The 23,561-nt window shown below is 53.1% G+C and overlaps 1 protein-coding gene across 1 annotated transcript in view; it reads right to left on the reverse strand.

Annotated features, from left to right (window-relative positions):
- Positions 1–2,585: 2,585 nt before the first annotated feature.
- Ttc7a (tetratricopeptide repeat domain 7A) overlaps positions 2,586–23,561 on the reverse strand; it is a 117,700-nt gene continuing 96,724 nt past the window's right edge. Inside the window, exons 19-20 of the mRNA XM_004839401.3 lie at positions 16,200–16,402; positions 2,586–4,481 (exon numbers count right to left, since the gene is read on the reverse strand). Coding sequence (XP_004839458.1) covers positions 4,260–4,481; positions 16,200–16,402 — 425 coding nt within the window. The 3' untranslated portion in view covers positions 2,586–4,259. The remainder of the gene's footprint in view (positions 4,482–16,199; positions 16,403–23,561) is intronic.

The following is a 23,561-nucleotide window of genomic DNA, read 5'->3' on the forward strand; positions in this document are numbered from 1 at the left end:
GAGGGGAGGGCCCTGGACCCATGTGTCCTCCCTCAGAATGCTCTCACAGAGGACTCTGGGTCATCTAAGTGCCAACAGGTCCCACCATGTCCTTCTGCTGTGGGGAGCAGCCCCAGCTTTTGCCTCTGACCCCAGAGCTGGCACTGTGCTCTTTAGAGTGTGGCAGTGGACACAGCACATGCCAAATTAACAGTGAGTGGAGGCACCATGATCTCATCATCTTCCTTGGGCATAAAACCCACTTCCCAAGACTATGGACTACCAAAGAAATGATCAGCATAGTTCATTGTGAGCCAAGCACAGCATTGGGCAGGGAAGAGCATCAGTTTGGTCACTGTCATCTTCATTGTAAGAGAAAAGACAGGACAGGAGCCCCCATGGATGCTACCTAAGGTGGGGAGGGAGGAAGGGTGCTTGAGGGGTGTGCACAGAAGGAAGGGTGGGCTGGTGCCTGCCCAGAACTCCAGCTGTGTAAGCAGCCATACTCTGTGTTCTGATTCTGGGACTGAATCGGGGCAACCCTCTCCAAGGGAAGTCATCTACAGCTGCCTAATGACTGTGGCAAAAATGAGTAGGACCTGTGGATCCTTTTACTCAAGAATGAGCCACTCAGGGCTGGGTGTGGTGGTACATACCTATAATCCCAGCTACTTGGGTGGCTGAGGTAGGAGGATGGCAATTTAAGGCCAGCCTGGGCAACTTACTGAGAACCTGTCTCATGATAAATAAATCAAAGGGTGGGGCATGTAGCTCAGTGGTAGAGCACTTGCTTATCATGTGTGAGGGCCTGGTTTCCATCCCTCCAGTATCACAAAGAAAAAAAAATCAGTTGCTCAGAGGGGAATGGCTACAGTGCTGCAGGTCTTAGGTCAGAGGGCAGGGCTGGAAGGCCAGGATGGCACTGACCAGAGTCCTGGGGCAGCAACATCTCAGAGTGAGCAAAGCCAACCAGCAAGGAGAACAGCATGGAGCAGGCCAAAGCAGAGAAAGAAACTGCTCACAGTGCTGAGCTTTTACAACAGGCCAGGCACTGCTCTAGGATTCTGGCATGTTTTTCTCACATAAAAATTGTAATCCACAAAGCAGACACCATTCTATTGTTATTCTTTTATAGATGAGAAACAGGCAAAGAGAGGTTAAGCAACTTGCTCCAACCCACACAGCTGGTTGGGCCAGGGATTTAGCTCAGTGGTTCTGCTGCCTGCTCGGCAAGCACGAGGACCCAAGTTTGATCCCCGGTACCAAAAAAAAAAAAAAAAAAACAAAAAACCCTCAAAAAACAAACCACACAGCCAGTCTGGTGGAGCTCTGAGTTCCTGTCCCAGCTCTCTGGGGAGTTCCTTGATTTACTTTCAGTGAGTCTGTTCTTTGCAACTGAAGGCAGCTGATTAAAATTTGAAGGGATCCCTGGCAGGGGACAGGCAGGAACCTCCCTGGACTCCCAGTACTGTGGGGCTGGTCTCTCAGGTTGCTCATGTGTGAGGCCGCCTTGGCTGTGGCTGTCATCAGGAGTTGGCAGCACGCGCTGGGCAAGCAGGGAGGCTGGCTTAGCTGGAAGCTTCCCAGGGCCAAGGAATACCTGCAATGATGACAATTGGGTGGGGGAGGGGGACAGCACAACAGTGAGCACTTTGGCACCAGAAAGGAGTCTGGGTGGTGGCGGCTGAAATTCCGTTCCTATTTGTGCCTGCAGATAAACACTACTGCTGCCCACGTGCACAGCGTGGGCTGTGTCCTGGAAAGTGGTGTATAGGCGGGAGGTCCACGGGGGTGACAGGGCAGCCCTTGCTCCAGCACCTGAGTCCTACTTGGAGCTGGCCCCCTTGCTTTCTGACAGCTCTTTATGTGTGAGGGCTGGGTCTACAGATGGAAATGGGGCCCCGAAATGCCTGGGCTCAGTGGGTCTCTGCTGCTTGCCTTTCCGACATCCGACCCATTCAGGGTCAGCTTGCCAAACCCCTTTGCCCATCAGGAAGAGGAAGGCTGAGTTTCCACATTCAGCAGGAGCCTCAGAGTGGCTATCTTCAAAGTGTGGTGGTTGCAGCAGCAAGTGATCTTTTGGGGCTCATGAAGAATGGAGCTTGTGTGTACACCGCTCGCTACAAATGTTTGATGTGTGCTCATAGTGGACAGCATATTGGGATGAGGTGGGATTTCTCTGTGCAGATGAGCTATTATGAGCTTCTCATCTGCACCCCCCAAAAGTGCTTCTCTGGGGCTGGAGGTGCTCCACTGGCAATGCCCGAGGGCCAGTCTCCTGTGTGGACAGCGAGTCCTGCCCTGGCCTCTTTCAGCTGTGCCCTAGAGGTGGCAGGGGACTGAGGCCAACCTAAGGGTACGTCAAAGGCCAGAGCCAGTCCTGCTCAGACCCCTCTGCTGCCTCTTGTCTCCAAGGCCTCAGCCCAGCCTCCCCTCTCCCCAAGCCTCTCCTTCCACTGGGCAATGCCCTCCGGCTGAAATCCAGAGTTCAGAGAGCCTCTTCCTCCTCCTCCACACCGCCCTGGGCTCTGGAGCCCCAACCCTCTCAGCCTCTCCAAGGCTGGCTCAAGGTGGGATGAATAAACATGCTGCTGCAGAGTCCTGAGTCCTGTTTCCCCTTCCAGGGTCTCTTTATTCAGTCTGAAGATCATGGTCAGCAACTGGCCCAGCCCTCTGTGGCTCCAAAGAGGGAATGGGAAAAGCTGGAACACATTTGGTGCCTTCCTGCTACCAAGAACTGATTCCCAACAGTTCTGGGCACCCCAAGGTATATCAACAGCATTTGCATATTCTTTTTTTCCTAAGAGAATTTCAAAAAAAATAGATCTCTATCAAATATATATCTCTCTCTCTCTCTATATATATTTATATCTATATTTATATATCCACATACACTGACAAGAGATCCTTCACCCAAGAAGCAAAGGACTGAGAATCCTTGTGCTGCTCCTTGGCCAGCTCTTGGTGGAGAAACCGTGTGACCTGCAGGGCCAGTGCAGCCTGAGGCGGGCTTCCCGTGGGCCTCTCCCTCCGAGGAAGCTGGCCTTCTCCCACCTTAAAGTGAGATCTGTACCCCTGGACCAAGCACAGGTCAGAGGGGAACTTCCTGCCAGGCCCTGAGGACTGACTTCCTGGGTCAGAGTTCCAAGTGTGACATTTGTGGACCCCAAGCATGGAGAGGGAGCTGGGTTGGTGGTTTCCAGTCACAGCTCATGGGAGCCCCAAATGGCCAGCACTGGGCATAGGTCATCCAAAAATCCCAAGATTTTGGGTGTGGGTGATGCTTTGGGGTAGAACTGTGGACTGCCCCTTCCACGTTATTAGCTCCAGAGGGACCTGCCTTTAGGAAAAGACTAGAAGGAATGAAATGACACAAGGAGTTAGAAACAGCTGCATCCAGAGCTGTTTCTCTATCGTGAGCCCTGATTAGGGGCCACCAGCCTAGGGCCTATGAAGACCAGTGGTGCTGGGGTCCTCTGCAGGTAGATCAGGTAGGTGGAAATGGAAGAGTGCTAAGGCCAGTGTTTCGAGCCCCTGGCTAGACATCAGAGGCCCAAAGGCACTTGGTGGCAGACTGGAAGAGCACACAGGGCCCCAATGGCCTCCAGACAAAGGGGCAATGGTGAACATCACTGGAGTCTGACAAGAACCTGGAGACCCCATTGTCTTTGGAGAGCCAGCAATCTCAGGCTGTGAGGGCCCTGGGCAAGGCCTAGGGGTGATCTGGGAAGCAAGACTTGGGAATGGGGTCCCAAGAGCCCAAGGCAGGGTGCTGGGGGAGCCCAGCTGCCCCCCACCCCCAGCACACACCCAGTCACAAATGCAAAGTCACTGAGGGTCCATGCTAGTTTGTCTCCTAAGGTCCTGGGAAGGAAGGAGGGAAAAGCTTGACCAGGTCAAGGGCAGCCTGTGGGATTCATCTCTTGTGGGGCAGAGGCTCTGGACTAGAACCTGGCCAAAGCCAGGAAATCCAGGTATCAGGGATGTTGAGGGCAGGGCTTGGGGCCAAGTACCCGAGACACACAGACCCTCAGTGCACCTTTAGCTTCCCATCACCCTTGCCCACAAACACCAGTGTCTAAGTCCCAGGGAGCAAGGGATTTGCTTTGGATGCAAATCTTGTCCACACAGCTCAAGAGGAGCAGGCGCAGGCACAGGCTGGGAGACCCTGGAGGGAGCGGGGAGAACTAGGGATACAGCTCGCAGAAGTGTTTACTATTGTTGTTTTCCTGAGGCTCACATCTGGATGCCACTGTCCTCATCCTGCTGCTGCAGTGGGCTCAGAGCTCTCTGGGGATGATGGAGAAGGGCAGCACGGGGCTGCTGGCCTCCAACTCCAGGGCGGTGAGGTAACAGTCAACGGCAGCCTCTGTCTGGCCCTGCGCCTGCAGCACCTGGCCAAGGCCCTGCCAGGCCTCGTGGCATGTGCTTTGCCTCTCCACGGCATCCCGCAGCACCTTCTGAGACAGGCTCTTGTGGCCCAGCTGACTCAGCATCAGACCCTGAGGACAAAGGACAGGGCAGGGTTAACATGGGCACCTTGGAACAGGGGTGTCCCAGCAATCAGGGCCAAGAACAAGAGCAGCTCACTTGCCAGCCACCAGCCAGAGAGGCCCCGGTCTGTGTCTTGCTTGGACACTGTCAAGTGACTGTGCCTTTTATTTACACAAAATCTATCTGTCCCTTCCTAAGCCCTGCTTCAACTCCAGCCTCCCAGACTACCGCTAATGGGAACTCTGCTCCTCCTAGCTCAAAGGACATGGTTTGCAAGTCCAGACCTGCCTTTCGGTTGATTCATCTGGGGCACCCTGGGAAAGTCACAACCACCTGACTCTTAGCTTCCTCATCTGCAAATGGTAAAATTGCAGCATCCTCCTCTAAGGCTGCTGTGAAGTTGAAATGAGTCAGTGAATGTAAAGCTCTTGAAGAGGAAGTGGCACTAGTCCTTGCTGCCCGAAGCACACAGGTGCCTTCACCCCAGGGATATCTCGAGACCTGGGTGTCCATTCCAGGGCTGTGACCCTGCATATGGAGGGCAGAGACCCACGCCCAGAGAAGGGGGAGGGGAACTCCTTCGCCTACATCAGGCAGTCTGTCTTTCCAGGGATGGCTGGGTCCTGGGTGCCAAGTGCCCTGCTGAGCTCTGCCTGGCAGGTGAGGGTCACAGGAGAGCGTCAGGTGGGCAGTACACAGGATGGTACGAGGTGCAAAGGCTGGGTAGGCTCAGGCCCCGGGTTCTGGCCTGGGAGCAGGCAAGAAGTGTGGCCCTGCAGTTTGGCTCAAACAACTGTTGCCACAGAGCTGGAGGAAGTGACAGGAATTGTCACAAAAAGGGGCTGGGATGTGAAACTGGCACCCAGTGCTCTGTAAATCCTCTTCCACCCACACCAGGAAGGGAGCAGGGACACAGGCTGGGGAGCAGAGGGAGGGTCCTGGAAAGGAAAGGCTGCTTCACACAACCCATCAATCTCTGTCCCAGCCCTTGGGGAGAGGGCGCTGGCTCTGTTTTCCCTCATTTCAACATCAAAGGTAAAGCCCCAACACCAACTTTCTGGGTGGGTGGGGGGGCTGGGGAGCTTCCTTCTCCATGCCTGGAGATTCCTCTCCAGTGTCCGCCCACTGACGGCTGTGTACATTTTTAGCTGGATCATTTTCCTCCTCCTTGAGCTCCCCAGAGTGAGGCCTTGCGTTGCTATGGAGACATACTGGGAAAGATGCACATGTCTGATTTCACAAAGTCCTTGCAGAGCTTGGAATGCAACCAATTAAGCAAGAGAGAAAGATGGCATTCAGGAAGCCTAGGAAAAGCCATAGATGCTGGCTCCAAGCCCCATGGCTGGGGGTAGGAAGAGGAAATGTACTCATGGAGCCCTCACTCAACCTGCACAGTGGGAACCAAGGATCTCTAGTGGCTAAAGCTGCAGAGCAGGGGACAGGCAGGGGAGCAGAGGGCAGGGTGGCACTCTGAGCAGCCCTAGCTCTGGCCAGAGACGCATGGTGCTGACTCAGGGCTGCCTGGGGCGGGGGCAGTGTCCGTCTGGCCAGCAGGGCCCCAGGCCAAGCTGCTCTGCCCACACGGCCTGTGTGCCAGACCCTGAGCAGCTCACAGTGGAACAGGACTCACGAGGAGGGAAGGAGAGTGAGTCGACAGCCACCAGACACCCAAATTAAGCACCAAAAATGGAAGGCTGGATGCCTGTGAGTCTGCCCAAGGGGAGCAACAGAGGGGACAGTGGCTTTTGCCCTCCAAGTACTCTTTACAGAGCTTCCTTCCATGTGAGATTTTGTTGGAATAAAGGACACTGCTGCTGAGACCGGGAGTTTGACAAGCCTTGCTCTTAGCAGGGCTGACAGGGTTGTATACACGTGTGTGTGCGTGTGTCTGGGTAGGTTCCTCTGTGTGCCTGGGCAGAGCTGAAAGCCAGGGCTGAGGAGCCACAGGTCTGGCAGGGTTGGATCCCAGTTCCCATTGACAAGTACTGCGACCATGGCAAGTGGCCACCCCTTCCACTGAGGTTTCCTTATCTATAACCAGGGGATGGAACTGCCTGGGCTTGCAGGGCTGTGGCGAGGATTCTGCAGCCAGGGCACACAGTGGGCAAATGGCAAATGGCAGCATCTCCAAGATGTGCAGAGGAGGGAGGGCACAGCTCTGGGGGAAGGGGGACTGTGGGCTACACCCCGCGGCACTGACCTGGGAGCCTGAAAGGAGACACCAGCCAGGCTGGGGTCAGGCTGGGGCCCAGAGGGCCAGGGCTTGTAACAGGATCTGCTGCCACCTGCCCCCAACACCATCCTTGTTTGTGTTTGGTAGCAACTGAGCTGTTTGGTGCCTGACAACTGGGCAGGACCCAGTCCCAGCAAGATGTAAGCCTCACCTGCTCTGCCCCCAGCCCAGTGCTGCAGCAATGCCACCACTCCCGCCTGGCAGCCTATCCCCCAAGAACAGGTCTCGAGAGAGATGGTGGGGACACAGTTCCATCTACACGTCCCTGCTGAATCTTCCTGTCCCTCACCTGCTGAGTGAGGAGACCAGGCCCACTGAGACTCTCTGCTTCTGATCCTCAGGGGTTAGTGTTTATGGCAAGTAGCCATGGAGCCTACAAGGGACACCTGGCTGGTCTTGGGTAGGGGCAGGGCTGTTGGAGAAGACCCCAGAAGTTCCCATCACCACCCACTTCTCTCCTTGCTGGCTCTCAGGGAGTCATCTGGCTCTCACATGTCACCTGCAAGGTGCCTTCCCTGGAAACTCCCTTTGAGGACAGTGGTCCTGGCCCGTACAACCCCCTTGAGGTTGTCCTTGGTTACTGTGGGGGCTCTAGTATGCCATCCTGTCCTGCCCCCTCCTCGGGGTGCAACGGACAGGGCCTGTGTCTCCTTCCTGGTTTTCTTTTCTCCACAGGAGAGCAGCTCAGCAGGACCAGGATGGGAGGGTCCAGGATGCACAACTGGGGACACCAGAGGTGCTTGTGTGCTTCCTGACCTGGACTGCTGGCCAAGGATGCTGCCCCACGTTGCTAATCAAGGCTGGCCTCGTAGGACCACCAGTGTGGGCAGTCTGGGATCTAATCTTCCGGTCTGTACGGAGATGCTGAGTGGGGGACTCCCTGTCATGAGCCAGGTTCTCTGTGGGGTAACATCCTAAGATGGGGAGGGAGGGGAAAGAGGGCCTTGCTGTCCTTTTTCAGAGTTGCCATTGAACATTATCCTTCCTCACTGAGTGCCTGATGATGTCCCCCAGAGAGAAGGGATGGCAGGAAGTCCTGGGAGGGGTGCACCTCTTTTGTCTTCTGGGGGGAGCCTGCCCTGGCCAGGCCAGCTGTGGCCAGGCCAAGTGCTCCTCCCATCCCTCCTCAAGTATTTATAGAAGTTATTTTGGGAATTTTCTTTCTGAGCTCAAGGCACATTCCTGGGATTCTATAACAGCCTTTCCAGCTGGGAAGCTGGGAATCAGCTAGTGGCTGCTGGAGCCTTTAGGTCCCTGGAGCCCCGTATGGGGTGGAGCCTGCTCTAGAGCAGGACCACACACTGAGGAGGCCACACGAGGGAAGGCATCTCAGCATCTCCATTCCCCCAGGTGTATCCTCCTCCTCCAGTCCTACCTGGCTGGGCACTCACCCCTCCCACCACACTCCTCAGCAGGGCCACTCCCAGGCCTCAGGCTGGTCTACTTCCCTTCCAGACCCTGCGCCCAGAGGCCCCTGGGCTCTCAAAGAGGCCTTGGCTGAGAAGGCCCCTGACCCCATGGGAGTCCAGCCTAGGTGGGGTCTCCTGGCTTAGCAGGTGGCTGTGTTGCTCTGTGGCCAAACCCACACCTTTCCTTCTTCCTAGGTGCTCGAGAGGTGAGATGTCTGCTGAGGCTGGGGTTGTCTGTCTGGAGAGGGCAGGGATGGGCAAGGGACTGACCGCAGGGTAGGTCACACCCGAGGGGACTCCAGAGCCTATGGACCCATTTTTGTCAGCCCACCTTGAGATAAGGCTGGGCCTTAATCCTCCCCATCCTGGGCTGGTTTTGGGTTCTGGGCTGGCTGGTGGCCCTGTCCACCTGGGAACATGGCTTGCTCAGCGCTAGGACAGGAGGCTGCAGCTGGGCCTCTGCATTCTGGGTTCTAGAAGTGAGGCCTCTGTGTTGGGGAAAAGGGGCCCAGTCTCTGGGCAGGAGGCTGAGGCTAGCAGGGTGGCGATGGCTGTTTGGTGGTCAGCCCATGCTGCACCCTCCAGATGCGGAGAGTCTTTCCCACTCCTTTGTTCACAAAACAGATTCTGGAACTACATTTCTAACTGTGGCTACTCCTTTACAAGTTATCCTTTGTAGAGTTCTTCCTCACCCTTTGCTGGCATTCTAAATTTTAAAGAAAAGCCAAAGCTAGGTGATTAATATATTAACTACTAAGTAATCTTTCTTTAGATTTATAAAACTCAGAACATCTGATGACTCTCATATAACATCAGAGTATGTAAGCCCCCTCCCATATTTTAGTCTTGTGCATCAATCGGCACAAAGCATGTAACTTGCTATGATGTTTCACAAGCAGAAAAGTAATGTGTGTCTAAAGTAGTACACAGGACCCTTGGCTTATGAATTCATTTCATTCGGGAGGGCTGGTTGTACCTCAGGTTGGTCAACTGAAGGCTCAGGCCCCTCTACACACACCCTTCAGTCTTTCTCCTATGTACAGGCAGATCTCAGTGTCCTTAGAGAGACACTGGCCCAGGATTTCTCAATCCCACACAGGAAAGGATGTTGTAATGTTCCTTCCAGAACTCTTTAAGGGTTAAATCTGTATCTGAGACCATCCGGAAGCACAAGCGGCTGGCATTTGGCTCATAACTCAAAAGTTTGTTTGTAAGTTAAAACTAAAATTCCAGTCATAACTTGTTCGTATGTCAGGGCAGTTGTAACTCGAGGGTCCACTGTATAGGAACTAGCCCCAGGAGGTCCTGGATGACTATAATGTTCTGGGCAGGAAAAAAAAAAAAAAAGATACAGACATATGCCCTGGATGGTGAAGACTCTGGCTCACACGTAGTCTTCCTGCCATGTTTGCCTGTTCTCCCTTTCTATCGCTATAAAAGTCCTTGCATGTATCTGAGTTCCCCAAAATGGTGCTTTTGAGAGGACAACAGCTACCCTCCATCTTCTCAGGGTGCCAGCCCTTGAATAAATCTGGTTCATTTCCCACCAACTCTTATCTCCTGGGTATGGGAGTAGTAAGACTTTTCACCACCAACAAATTAAGCCAATAGTACCCCACTATTGTTCTGATCTGAAGCTGTGATGGGCTTCAGACTCAGCCTCCCCACCTCCTCAGTAGAGCTGGTGATGGACCTCAGGAGCATGGCAGCTAAGGCTCCCCAGTGGTCCCAAGCCAGAGGCAGGCTCAGGGTGTGCTGGGGACAGTGTTAGTCCAAGGGTAAAGTGAGGTAAGGAGGGATTCTGAACCCCAGCAGACTCGTGTTGGGGTGAGGGTCATACCTTTCACCTCCCCCAATAGCAAGCCTACAGAACCCTCCACCACTTCCTCCTCCAGCTCAACATGACATCAGGAATGTGGCCTCAGGAAGCATTTACTGGTGAGAGGCAAAAAGAATTCACAATAAAATCATCTCACTAAGAGGTCAAATGGCCAAGACATTCCTGTTGAACTTGCCTGCCAAAGAGAAGCAATATTCCACGCCTAATGGAGTTGATGGAGCAGGTTCAGTGTCCACTTACACTCAGTGTCTGTCTTTCTGTCTCTGATCCTCTCTCTCTCTCTCTCTCTCTCTCTCTCTCTCTCTCTCTCTCTCTCTCTCTCTCACAGGGCACACACATGCAGAAGCCAGTGGGCCCAGGAATCAGAGACTACGCTGCTCTGTGTACTACACCCCATCCAGTATTAGGGAACCTCCAAAATGCTGGGCACTGAGTTTCATTTCTCGGCTGCTCAGGACACCTTTCCTCCTTAAAGTCAGGAAACAGCTGGTAAGCCAGCCTGGCATGGGTACAGGCCAGAGTGCAGGGCTAGAAAGCAGCACCTCCTCTCCAGCTGCCTTGGGTCAGCCCATGTGAGGGGCTAGAAGACAAGGTCTCACATCCCTCTCCTCCCTCCACTCCAACCTCCATGAAGCAAGCTGTTGTCCCCTTAGCTCAGATCAGCCTGGCTTGCTTTGTGTTGTGCATCCTGGCCCCGTCCACAAGGTAGCTGGCGTCTGCACACTGCACACTGCACCTTGGCCAGACTTTGCTGGTAGACTTGGTGAGGACTGGGTTGTTTCTCTGCAATGAGCCTCTGGGCGTGGCTCAGGGCTTCCACTTCCCTCAGCAAACCAAGAGCATTTGAACATGGCCTGGGAGCTTCATTTCAAAGAGAAGAAGACAAAAGTAATGCCAACCACTTTCTCATTAGCTTACAAAATTATTTAGCATAATTCTAACAATAGCTCTAGGTGCTTGCCATAGGGGTCAGTTGCCATTTTATAGATGAGAACAATGAGCCTGAGAGGTTAAGGAACTGGGCCAAAGCAGGGCTCAGGTGGAGGTGAAGGCCATGCTCCAGTCTGCAGGCAGCTCCCCCAGAGCAAGCTCTGGTAACCCTAGAAGTCACCCAAAGGCCGCTCTGAGGTCCTGGCCCTGTCCCTCAGCACCTTGCTGGGTGTCACAGCTACCCTGCAGCACAAGGCAGTGTGGGCCACAGCCCTCACTCCACATCAGTATGGTCCAGTGGAAATTCTCTTGGTCAAAGGTGGGACTCAGGCTATTCACCATCAAGTCTTCCAGGTAAACGGTGACAAAAATGCCAATACTGACTCTCTTTTCACAGTATTCAGTTCATCTGAGGCCCCTGAGTTCACAAGAGTCTAAGTTATTATCCCCATTTACAGAAAACACTGGCCCATTACAGGAAATAATGCCCAACTTGAAGGCAGGCAGGGCTGTCCTTCTGTCTTAGGTCTGTCGCCCCTCGTGTTCCACTGAAGAGGGCCAGAGAGGGGCACTAGATGAGGCTCTACAGCAAGTCAATCTCTCTAGCCTCAGAGACCTGGCCCTTTCTGCTGGGTCCACGGAGCACCTGAAAACCCACTCCAGAGCCTCAGGCTTCAGTGACACAGGTGTCTCCCTGGGGAGTTTCAGGTAAAGTGAATGAGAGGTTCGTGTGCTACACCGTGCTCTGTTCCCCTAAATGCTCTAAAGAACAAGGCAGGCACTGAACACTGGGAATGAGAGGAAACAATGAAGGGAACAAGTTCACTGCATGCTGTCACCAAGAAAGCAAAAGGTGACCGCAACAGTCTCCCTACCTTTCCAGGGCATGTGGAGACACAGGAGGCTATCACGCGGCCAGGACTGCTTCAGAAATTGCCACTTGGGGTTATATCACAAGAGCCAAGGCTTGTGCGGGGTGATCCCCTGCTGCAGCTGTGATGCTTGAGAAAACTCTGGGGCAGCCTGCAGCTTGTCCCCAGGAAGAAAGCACGAAGCCCCGTTCTTCCAGAGCCTGTCCTTGGGAGAGGAGGGCAGGTGCCATCCAGGAACACCTCACTGGCTCACTCATGCCCAAGGGATTCAAGTTGTTCCCGCACCAAAGCATGTACTCTCCCTAGCCAAGCTGAGGGTAGGGGTCTGTCTAAGGTGGGTTGGGGCCTTCTACGGTGGCACTGAAAGGTGACAGAACATGCCACTCCAAAAGATGGTACCTTGGCAAGAGGACTCTTCTGGGCTGATAACAATCAAAAGAGCAGATACAAGAAAAGCTCTCATTCTCCTCTATTTGCCTAAAAGCAGGACACTTGTAAAATTTACAAGGGAGGACAAAAGTGATGCATTACCAAGGACAACTTTGGATGCTTATCTGTCCAGGGACAGCACCATAGGAATCTCTATAGCAAATGTCATTATTAGCCCTTGCCCACCATGACCTTCCCATTTATTTGCCTTGCCATAATTTGCTGCCCCTGGAGACTCGAGGTCGCTCTCTTCTGTCTTGCTCTTTCTCTATGACGGTATTGCTCTTTGGTGAAGATGCTGTCTAAGTGGGAGTTCCTCTGAGAGCTACTCATTGTCATGTATGTGAGGACTACATGTTAATACACCCCACCATTTTTCTCTTGTTAATCTCTTTTATTACAGGGGTTGGGTTCAAGAACTCAGAAGGAGAAAGGGAAAATTAGTTTTTCCTTGTCTTCACTGGGAACCATCCCAAGGGCTCTCATTTCCACCAGTAATGACCCTCCTCCCACTGTGTTCAGGTGGCCTCAAGGAAGGCCCTCCAGGAGGGTGCTCAGTGACACATCCATCAGTCCCTGCCTGGTGCCCTGGCTTGCCAAGGAATCCTATCCCTCTTGGAGCTATCTGGCACGAAGGGGTCCTGGGAAGTGACAGTGGGAAAGGTATGCAGACACAATTGTGGGCTGCCTCGGGTCCCTTTTCAGACAGGCCCTTGGGGCTTCTTCGAATGGGGCGACTCCAGCTGATGTTGGGGAGGACCCTGGATCCCTTCCCATGCTCCACAAGGGCAGGTAGGTTAAGGGTCAGGCTTCCCTGTTCTTAACTAGTCTTCTGCCAGTGAACTGAATCCTGAGTGCCCCAGTAGAGGGGGTTTCAGGTGGGCTAGAGGAGGCCTACTGGCAGAGACTGTTAGGATGTGCTCCTGGGACCTGATTTCCACCTGCAGAGAGCATGTGCCAGCCTCCCAATAGTCGCCACGTAGGAGCAGCCCACAGGACCAGAGCTCGATGGACAATCTCCTCTGGACCCTGCAGCAGTGAGAATGGCCAATGTAGTCCCTTTGTGCCTGGTCTGGTAGAAGAGCCAAAGCTGGGCAAGGGTAGAGCTGGAACCAAGGAAACATCCCCTGAAGCATCTGGAGCAGGGCAGACAGAATCTGCTCATGGGCCAAAGTTTATGTTCTTAGGCCTGCAGCTTGGCTCCTGACCACCCCCCCCGGGGGGGAGGGCTTTCTTTAGCCTCTGGCATTTGTCAGGCAGCACACCAGGATGCTCACCACCCTGCTCTTCCCAGACCCCAGGGAGTGGGGTTCACCCATGACCTTGGAGGGCTCACAGGGGATGATTCAAGCACTTCCAGCCCAGGGTTGCGGGTGGCTGGGCTCCTAGAGGAGAGACAGCCTTCCTTCCTCTCATACCATCAGGAACCAGTCCTCATAAAGCTGCAATGGTGTGGTAAGGCCAGGATTTCCTCCCTGGGACCTGGCTTGATAATGACATGGTGGTGGTGGTGGGGTATACCAGTTCCTCTCTGGATAATTCTCCAAAGATGTACCAACTTCCAGAGTTCACAGAGGCTGAGACAACTAATGTATCTCTCACTGCCTACTGACTACCTTTATAATGACTCTCCCTTACCTAAATGTCAAGCTGACTTTGACTGGTAGTGGTTCCCATCATGTCACATCATGCTGAAAAGGTCCCAAGGTCCCATCTATGCTATGTGGGAAAAACTGATGTGACTGATTAGCAATGTCCGTCACGGGGAGGGAATGGAGAACAGTGGTATGTATGCACCTTTGCCTCTTTTGCTATTGTACTGTAAACTTTCACATGCACATCTCATTTGGTTAGAGCAACACTATGCCCTAGGAACAATGAAGATTATTATCCATTTACAAAAGAGGACACAAGTAGAATGGAAGTCAAGTGTTTTCCCAAGTCACCAGAGTGCATCAGGGTCAGAGCCAGGATTAGATCCCAGATGTCCTGAGTCCTAAACATGTACAAGGAAGACACTCAGAAGGGGTAACACTTGAGATCAACATGCCAAAGTGTTTCCATGTCTTTAAGAAAATATGCTTGGTAAATCTTCCCAGGCTTGTGATTTGCTATTCTTTATGCACATGTGTGGGATGCTGGCAGGAACAAAGCATGTGGAAAGGTGACAGGCTGCCCACGCAGGAGATTACTGCCCCTCTGGTTGCCGGTAACATTAAAAGGGGGCAGGCCTGGCTCTGGCTTGCTCCAATTTCATCAAACTGGCAAGGCACCCCAGGAAGAGAAAAGGGACCATTTCAGTAACATCTGCAGGGAGATACTCTGGACGGCTATTCAGTTACCATGGAAACCCACCCTTGGAAACTGCTTCAATTTCAGGAAAATAGCTACAAACAATAATAAGCATAAATGAAAAATGGTACACTGTTACTTCAAAATTGTACTTGTTATTGGATTTTCTAGGGTTTTAAGAGCCAAGCCTGCAGGCTCATAACCATGAACACAGTGGCAGGCAGACATCTCTGCCTGGCTGCGGGCCTGATGGCAGCCCACATCCTCCCTTCCGCCTCCCTAATCAAGTTTCTGGATATGACCTCTGGTGAGGCATTTATCAGAGAAGCGAATGTCTGAATTCTAGGAGGAAAGAGGATGTGCCTTGGAAAAAAACAAACATTTACTGAGCCAAATGGAAGGCAACAGGAGCCATTTGGAAGAAAGCATGGCTGGGGTGGAAGACTGTGTCATGGGCATTCTTGAAAGGGGGCTGAACATTCACATGGGCCTAAGTCAGAAATTCTTGAAGAAATGAGACATCAGGAAAGACAGCTGAGCTGGGCGTCCTGTTCTATTCCATAGTCAAGGGTGCTAGGGGCTGGAGAGGACCTTATAACAGTGACTTGGGCTAGCCCTCTCCCAAGGGAGATTTCCATTCCCTTGGCAAAGTCCTCACCACATGATCACTGAGTATGCATGAGATTATGCTGAGTTATAGCTTCAAAGCCAGCTCCTTACAGCTCTACTCGTGGACAAATCAGTCCCTTTCAGCCACCTGGAGCCATTCTCCAGATCCTTCTGTGTTCTCTGTGTGGCACATGTCAGGGTTACCCTCGTGCCATTCTCAAACTGCCCTGGTAAGGGGCATCTGAGGTGGAAGCCACACCCTGACAGGAGAAGACTGTTGCTAACCATGGGCTCCTAGATGATTCTTCAAAAATCACTAGAGCATATGCAGGCTTTCAGATTAGTACATTTGTCCTGATGCCTGCTCTCTGGGAGCAGCAAGGATGGCAGGGAAACTGGTTCTCTCTTGGGCTGACCACACCACCTGTCAGAGCAGGTACTCAGTGATGTTCCTGGACTAGAGACCCCACTGGCTGGATAAGTACAATCGAGGCTTAGAAAAGGTGGCTTACTTGCACATGGTCAGGCAGGCAGTGTGGCAAGGATGGGTCAAGAGCACCAGCATCCTTCTTCCCAGCTCCTGAGCCTTCCCACAGGTGGGCCACGGTGCCCCAGGCACCCAAGTCCTGGGTCCACACCTTCAGACTGGGGCTTTGGGAAACCATGCTAGGACCATTCTCAATGTATGCTCGAATCAGGCCCGATATGACAGTCCATGGCAGGGCATGGACTGAAACCCAAGGAGACACAGAGCTCCCCTGGAATGAAGAAGGAAGCCTAATGACCAAAGAAAGGGTCCTGGGGACCCTGGGAGGAAGAGCATTTGGGGAATCCCTAGGGTTTAAATTGGCTTCCAATGAGGCTAGGAGCCAATGAGTAACAGAGAAAGCGCTTTGGGGCTAGAACACTTCCTTATGACAAAAGGAAGACACAAAAAATACCAATTGACCCCTCTAGATCTTTTAATCAATGGAGACACAGGGAGCAGTCTCTCCCACTGGGGCAGGAGGAAGCCATCTCACCTCCTAGACACCAGGGGACAGAGATCAGGGAAGAGCACCAGCAAGGGACAGGCACATGGCAGGGCCGGGGGAGGGGCAGGGCTGACTCACCAAGCTGTGCATGATGCGTGTGCTGTCTGGGTTCACCGTGAGTGCCTCCTGGTACAGCTGCCTGGCCTCCTCCAGGCTGCCCTTCACTTCAGCCAGCCGGCCCCGCATGTAGAGCACCGAGTGAGAGGTAGGGAAGAGGCCGGCTGCCTCTTGGATGCAGAAGCCTGCCTCCTTCAGGTGTCTCTGCTCCATGAACAGCTCAGCTGTGGAAGCAGAACAGCCACAGAAGGTGTGAGGTGGCTCAGAGGCGGAGGCCCCAGCACTCCCCCAGTCATGCTGCCGATGCCCTTACTGCGGGGGCACAGGGGTAACCTAGGTAACAGGCCACGGTGCTCACTCTGTGGCAGAGGGCTCCACACAGACAGTCTCAGTCAATGCGCCCCCAAACCCTGGAAGACAAGTGCTGTCAATCCTGCTTTAGAAATGAGGGACCTGGGCAGAGGAGATGGCACCTCCCCAGGGCTCCATGGACACTAAGCGATGAAGGCAGGATTTGTGTTGGACCATCTGACTTCAGGGCCTGGGAGTGTGGACACGGAGGGGGTCCCCTGGGGCTGAGCACTCGCTCAGGGCTGTCTGATTTCTGTTTCAGACGCTTCACCCATGTGTTCGTGGTGTGCCTGGGCTATGGGGGCAGCAGCAGGTCTGGTGGCTTGGTGGCTCTCTGGGAGGCCTCATCGTAGAGGCAGAAGGGAGGCTGCAGGGCTGACTCTGCCACCCACTGGTCATGCTCAGGCTGAGGAAGGATGTGCTCAGAGCCCCGCAGGTAGCCCGGTAATCCTGCCAAGGACAGGAGAGGAGGAGGAAAAGGGAGAGAGGAGGCTTGGAGGCACCTGCTAAAGAACAGCACAGAGCTCAGACCAAATGGCACTGGTAAGAGACAAAGCCACCACCTGCATTTATGGAACATGGCCTGTGGGCCAAGCCCTGACTCCACAGAGCATTTCCTCTCAATCACCCTCATAACTAATCCTGCTGGTACTGTTGTGATCTCCACTTTAAGAAATGAGTAGAGGAATCCAGAATCTATAAAGAATTAAAAAAAAATCAGACCTCCCAAATTTAAAGACCCAATCCAAAAACAGGCATCTGAAATGAACAGACATTTCTCAGACAAAGAAGTAGAAATGACAAATAAACATGAAAAAATGTTCAACATCACTGGTCATTCGAGAGATGCAAATGAAAACAACACTGAGATCCCACCTCACCCCAGAAAGAATGGCTGCCGTCTGGAAATCAACCAATAACAAATGCTGGCGGGGCTGTGGGGAGAGAGGAACCCTGCTCCACTGCTGGTGGGAGTGTAGACTGGTGCAACCACTGTGGGAATCAGTATGGAGATACCTCAAAGAACTAGGACTGGAAGTCCCATTTGACCCAGCTATTCCACTACTGGGGATCTTCCCCAAAGAATTAAAAGAATCATACCACAGTGATACATGTGCACCCATGTTCATAGCAGCACAGTTTGTAATAACTAAAGCTTGGAAACAGCCCAAATGCCCATTGACTGGAGACTGGATAAAGAAATGTGGTTTTAAAAAAATAAAATGGAGTACTACTCAGCCATAAAAAATGAGAAATTAGAGACATTTATAGCTAAATGGATGCACACTGAGGCGATACTCTTAAGTGAAATAAATAGGACACACACGTGTAAATATCGAATAGTTTCTCTAGTGTGAGAAACTGCAACTGTAAATAAGGACTAAAAGGTACAATAGATAATGTGAAATAGGAAGAAAAGGGGCAAAGGGGAAGGGGAAGGGGAAGTGGGAGGGGTAGGGGAAAGGAGAGAACGGAAGTAATATGAGAAAATGGAAAAATGGAAACAAAGTCTTTGTAAATAGGGAGCGATGGAGGGGTTGAAGGGAGGGCAGGGAAAGGGGGAAAAATAAGAACCAAGAGAGACTATGTAAAGGAGCAAATTTCCAATGATGAATGTCATTATATTGTATACCTAAAATGTACCAATAAAATATGAAAATGTTAAAAAATAAAAAAAGAAATGAGATGGGGCCTCACTCCATTCCCCCTGGAAGAAAAGGCAAAGCCATATCTGGCCTCCCCACAAAGCAGACTCTGGCCATCAAGTAGGACCAGATCTACCCAGAAGCAGATCAGCGGGAAGTAGGCACCTTCTCTAACTCAGGACAGCCCACAGAAATGCACAGTTCAGTGCCCTGGCAACAGTGTCTGCCCACAGCAGATGCTTTTAGAAAGGCTGCATGGCGGCCTCACACCCCACTCTGCCTTCCTTCCAAAGCAGCCCCCTGGGCTCAGCTGCCCTGTCCTGGGGCCAGTGCCCATGTGGCAGTCACAGAAGGATGACAACACAGATGGGAGTGCAGGAGACCAGCAGAGTCGGGCTGTGGCTCTGCCAAGAGCTCTTCCTAGCAGGGCTGAAAGCTGAGGCAATGCCGCTTCCGATCACGTCTGGGGCTGGGTATCTGACAGACAGCCCCCAGAGGAACTCCCGGGAAGAGGCAGACAAAACAGACCCAGGCACCCCCCTCCGTGTCCCGGTCAGCCTCAGAAAGGACACAAAGGCCTCACTGCAACACATGACACTTGGGGTCCACAGAGTGAACACTGACTGCAGCTCAGGGTGCAATCCAAGCAGCTCGCCATGTCCAAAAATGTGAGAGGGCTCTGGGGACTGGGGCAGGCTTTTCTTCAACGGAGATGAGAACCTGGGAGACTCAGGCTCCCATGATACAAGGGCAGGGGAGGCTGGGGCGGATTCTTGTTCCCAGACACAGGCTGACAAGGAGACTGCCAAGGTAGACAGCACAGTAAAGCGGGGCTGGGGGATGGACTCTGAGCCCAGAGCCTTGCTAGGGGCTGGCCCAGGATTTAGGGATTTAGCTCTTTCTGTCAGGTTTCCTCCTCTGCTCTGCTGTTGAGCTGCCGCTGGGAGCTCCGGATAGGCTGCCTTGGTAACTGGGTGTCTAACGGGCAGCTATTGACTGTGTGCCTGGTCCTCTCAAGAGACAAGAACAGGGATGGGAGCGGGGGCGGATGAGCAACTAAACCACCTGAGGCCTAGGGGAGTAAAGTGACAGGCGCCAGCTCGGTGTTACAGGCACTCAAGGGGTCAGGTCAGCATGGCACGGAGGGCCTTCTGGAGGAGGCAGCATTTGTACTGCAGAGAGGAGAACGGAGACCACTGTGGCAGATTCCCCAGGGTCACGAGAGAAGGAGGGAGAGGCAGAAGGAGGCCTGTGGACGATGAGTGTTGGCGTGGGGAGGCTGCCCCCACATCAGTGCCTGCGGCCACGTCCTCCCCTTTGGCAGAAGCTCAGCTCGGCTCAGCTGAGGCCCCAGCGCTCAGGCTCTCCATGCCCAGGCCTCAGGCTGAGCCCACTTGGCCATGGCACGGCTCATTAGGCTGTTTACAACTCGCTGCCCTGTCTCCTGAGCCCTCAGAGGTCTGTCCCTGCTCCCTCCCTTGGGGACTCCTTATGGTGCATCCACACCAACGGATTTCAATCAGAGGGAGAACTGGGCCCAGAGCCTGAGGGGGCACACACCAGGGAATGTGCCCCAAAGAAAAGGGAGGGCTGCTCCATGTGATGGCCTTTGTCACCACTTAGGCAGGAAGCCAGATGGCATGGTGCAGAGCCAGGGACGAGAAGTTTCCCAAGGGCGCTGGCCACACTGCACACAGCTGCACAGGTCTGGGGCCTGAAGTGTGCCCACACTTCCTGCCCTCAGTGCCCCTGGGCAGATGCCCCGGCTCCTACGCACTGTTTTACCAAACATGGTGCTCACAGCCAGTCAGCCAGGGCTGCAGGAGGAGCCTATGGCACCCAGCCCACTGCTGCCTGGACCTTCCCTTCCCAGCCTGGCACCTGGCCCACACTGCCCACACCCATCCTGGCCTCCCCTGGCCAGGGCTGGCGGAGAACTCACTGCTACTAGCTTTTCCTTGTCCACCACCCCAGCGACAGGACCCTCCGGGACCTTGGCACCTTTACTCTGCTTCTCCCCTCCTTTCTCTCTGGTCCCCTCACCCTCCTGCTACTTCTCAGGTTCCTCTCTTGCCTTCCTTCTCTGGTTGGTTTTCGTCCTCTTGGCACTCTCTTTCCCCACCCCCTCGTCCCTCTGTGCTTTCTCTCCGCAGGCTACAAATGGAAAACATCTGCTCCCTGGAGCTTCACAAGAGTCCCTTTTATTACTTTTCTCTGAGGCATCCTGGTCTAACCTTGCACCCAGAGTGGTTCCAGTCTTCCTGCCATTCTTGCTGGAGCCCAGGCTCTCCACCCCGGCCCGGGGACGGGCCTCACCCAGGCTGGAGAAGCCCAGAAGCTGGGGGCTCGGGGCCGCCCCAGGCGAGGTGTGCTTCCTACAGAGACTGCCCCAAGACCTCAGAAAAGGGAAAAGAGAAAAAAGAAGAAAGGAAAGGGAGGGAGTCCTGTCAATTGAGAGCTTGGAGACACCCAGGGCAAGAGAGAAATATGTTCCCTAAAAGGAATCCACCTTGGCTAACCTTGAGCACCAGTGTGGCAGTTTCAGTGACCCCCCAACGGAAATCAGCATCCCCCACCCCGCCTGGAATAGACCATCAGGACATATGGACACCCAGAATAAAGGGAAGGGAGGAAGGAATGAGAGAGAAGACTCAGGGTAGGAAGGAGCAAGACCAGAAGAGTCACACAGAGAATAGAGAGGCTGACTTCAGTCCTTCAGCCCTGGGGCACAGAGAGCTCCAGGGGGTTGGGGGTCAGGAGCCTTGAGGGGCTGGCATGTCTTCCTGCAGACAGGGGACACTGGGAGGAAAGTGGAGGAAAAGTCAGAGCAAGGGAAGAGGAGGATGTGGGAAGAAGGCACTGAAGGCAGGGGGCTGGGCTGGAAAAGAGGGGAGAGTGAAGAAAGACAGAATAGAGAGCAAAGGGCCAGGGATTTTGTTCAGTAGCACAGCACCTGCCTTGTAAGCACAAGGTTCTGAGTTCGATTCCTGGTACCAAAAAAAAAAAAAAAGAGCAAAGAGGGACACAAAAGTAGGAGAGCAGGCAGGACCCAAGGTGAGAACCTGCTTCTCCCTTGGCTAATTTTATAATAAACACCAGCTTCTGCCACAGCTGCCCAGTGTGCAGAGGGCATAGCTGGGTGGCCCACACCTGCAGGTCAGGCACACAAACAACTAGGGTGCCACAGTCCAGTCAGCATGAAGCTGGCACTGGATTACTGAGACTCAGGCCAGCTTCCCACAAGCAGAGGGAGTCCCGAGCTGCTCCCTCAGCCCATCTCCCCCTCTCTGGCACTGTCAGCTCCAAAGCAGGGCATGGAGCACTCCTGCTTTGCTACAAAGGACCTCTTCAGACCCTGGAGCACCCACGGGGCTTGGTGCTACTCCCATTTCACAGCCCCACTGACTGAATAAGACCCCTGCAATGAGCTTCTTTCCCTCCCAGGGGCCTGTACAGAGGGCTGGGGTGGCAGGGAGCGTGAAGAGGGGAGGAAGGATGGAGAGACCTGGGAGAGGAGGGAGGCGACATTTCCCAACCAGAGTGGCTTCATGCTGGAACTTTTTGCCAAAACAGACTGGGCTGCAATTTTATCTTGAACCAAACTAGAGGGATCAGCTCATTCCAAAATGATGAAGAGATCTCTTTCCCTTCCTATAAATTTGTGGCAGCTGGTGGAACCATTAGTGGGGATGGGCTCGGATGCTGAGGACAACGTGCTTAGCCTGAATTAGGTGGGGCTGTTAGGGAGAAGTCATGGCCTTAGTAACCTACTCCTGGCTGCCCTTTACCAGCAGGTGCTCAGTAGATGTGGACGCTGATGAAAACCAGGGGAGGGGAGAGCCTATGGGGTGCAGATTGCCCCAGAGTCCTCAAATTTTTACAATGAATGGTCACCATGCAGCAGTCTACTGCCCCTTCTGATTTTTTTTTTTTGGTGGCATTGATTATGAAACCCAAGGCTTTGTGCATGTTAGGAAAGCACTTTATCACTGAGCTGCATCCACAGCCCCTTTTCAAATTTTGAGACATGGTCCTGCTAAGTTGCTGAGGCTGTGCTCAAACTTGCAATCCTCCTGCCTCAGCCTCCCGAGTAGCTGGGATTTCAGACATGTGCCACCATGCCCATTGATCCCTTGATTTTTAATGGGGCATATGAAGCTGGATATGGTGGTATATGGCTACGATCCCAGCACTCAGGAAGCTGAGGAAGGAGGATCACTGTGAGTTTGAGGTCAGCCTGGGATATTTAGTGAGTTCAAGGCCAGCCTGAACTTTACAGCAAGACCTTGTCTCAAAAAAAAAAAAGGTGTATATGGACACCCAGAATAATGACATCTTCCTGAGTCCTTTGCAGTTAGGGGTAATAAATAATGGAGTTCTGACCAATGATCCCCAGGGGAAGAAATGTGTGTAAGTTCCAGGATATGTCCTAATGGGAGGGAGTGCTCCCCCATCTCCTCCACATTTATCTTACATCCTGGAATGTGAATGTGGCAGGGAGCCATTCTGGATCACATGGATGAGAGCAACACCCTAGGGGCAGCAGAGCTGTCACCCCAGTTGAGGCGGTTATGTCCAAACTATTATATGAGAGAGAAATAAGCATGTATCCTGTGTGACCCCTGCAATTCTGGGTCTGCTACCTGCACCCAGATCATCTCCTAACACTACCCTGCCTGGCTCTCATCTGGCACAGTGTTCAAAGCATTCAATGGACTGACATCTGGGACAATGTCCAGAGAAGAAAGGCTGGTATGCAACTTACTGTGGGACATGTTTATGTTGACACGTCCCAGCCTTTCACCTGACAGCAGCACAGGCCAGCACCCTGAGTGAGCAGGCAGAAATGCAAGAAGGGATGTGCCCATGGTAGTGAATGTGGCAAATTAGAAAAACGAAAGGCCTTGGGAACTGCAAAGGCCCCACATGGGTGCTGTTCCCTATGCCATGGATACATGTAGGGGCCAGGGCTCCATTCTGCCCCCGAAGAGGAGAGTCCATATGGCTCCATGTCTTGGGAGATGGCAGGGAGATCTTGGCCTAGGAGGAGGCTTGTTTATTATCCTCTGGATTCTTCAATATTCCTCCTCCTACTTAAGATCCACAAGCTGTGGAGCCCACCCCCTACCTCCCTGGCATCCTAAGGGACCTGAGATGCTAAGTGGGGCAATATTTGCATTATGCAAATGCTCCTAAGTCTAGCCTTTCTGTGGATCCTGGTCCAACTTTTTTTTCCATATTCAGATCCTGCAATGGGGAGTGCAGGGGCGTGCTGCATACTAATGTGGCCAAATGTGCAAAACATGTGAGGGAAGGCCTCAGAGCTGAGCTAACAAGCACCTTCTACAGCCTGTCGCAACATCTACTCTCTCCTCCAGCTCCGCTG

The sequence above is a fragment of the Heterocephalus glaber genome, unplaced genomic scaffold, assembly GCF_053883595.1.
Source record: "Heterocephalus glaber isolate CG9 unplaced genomic scaffold, H.glaber_assembly_v1.0 deba00001457, whole genome shotgun sequence".
Classification (NCBI taxonomy): domain Eukaryota; kingdom Metazoa; phylum Chordata; class Mammalia; order Rodentia; family Bathyergidae; genus Heterocephalus; species Heterocephalus glaber.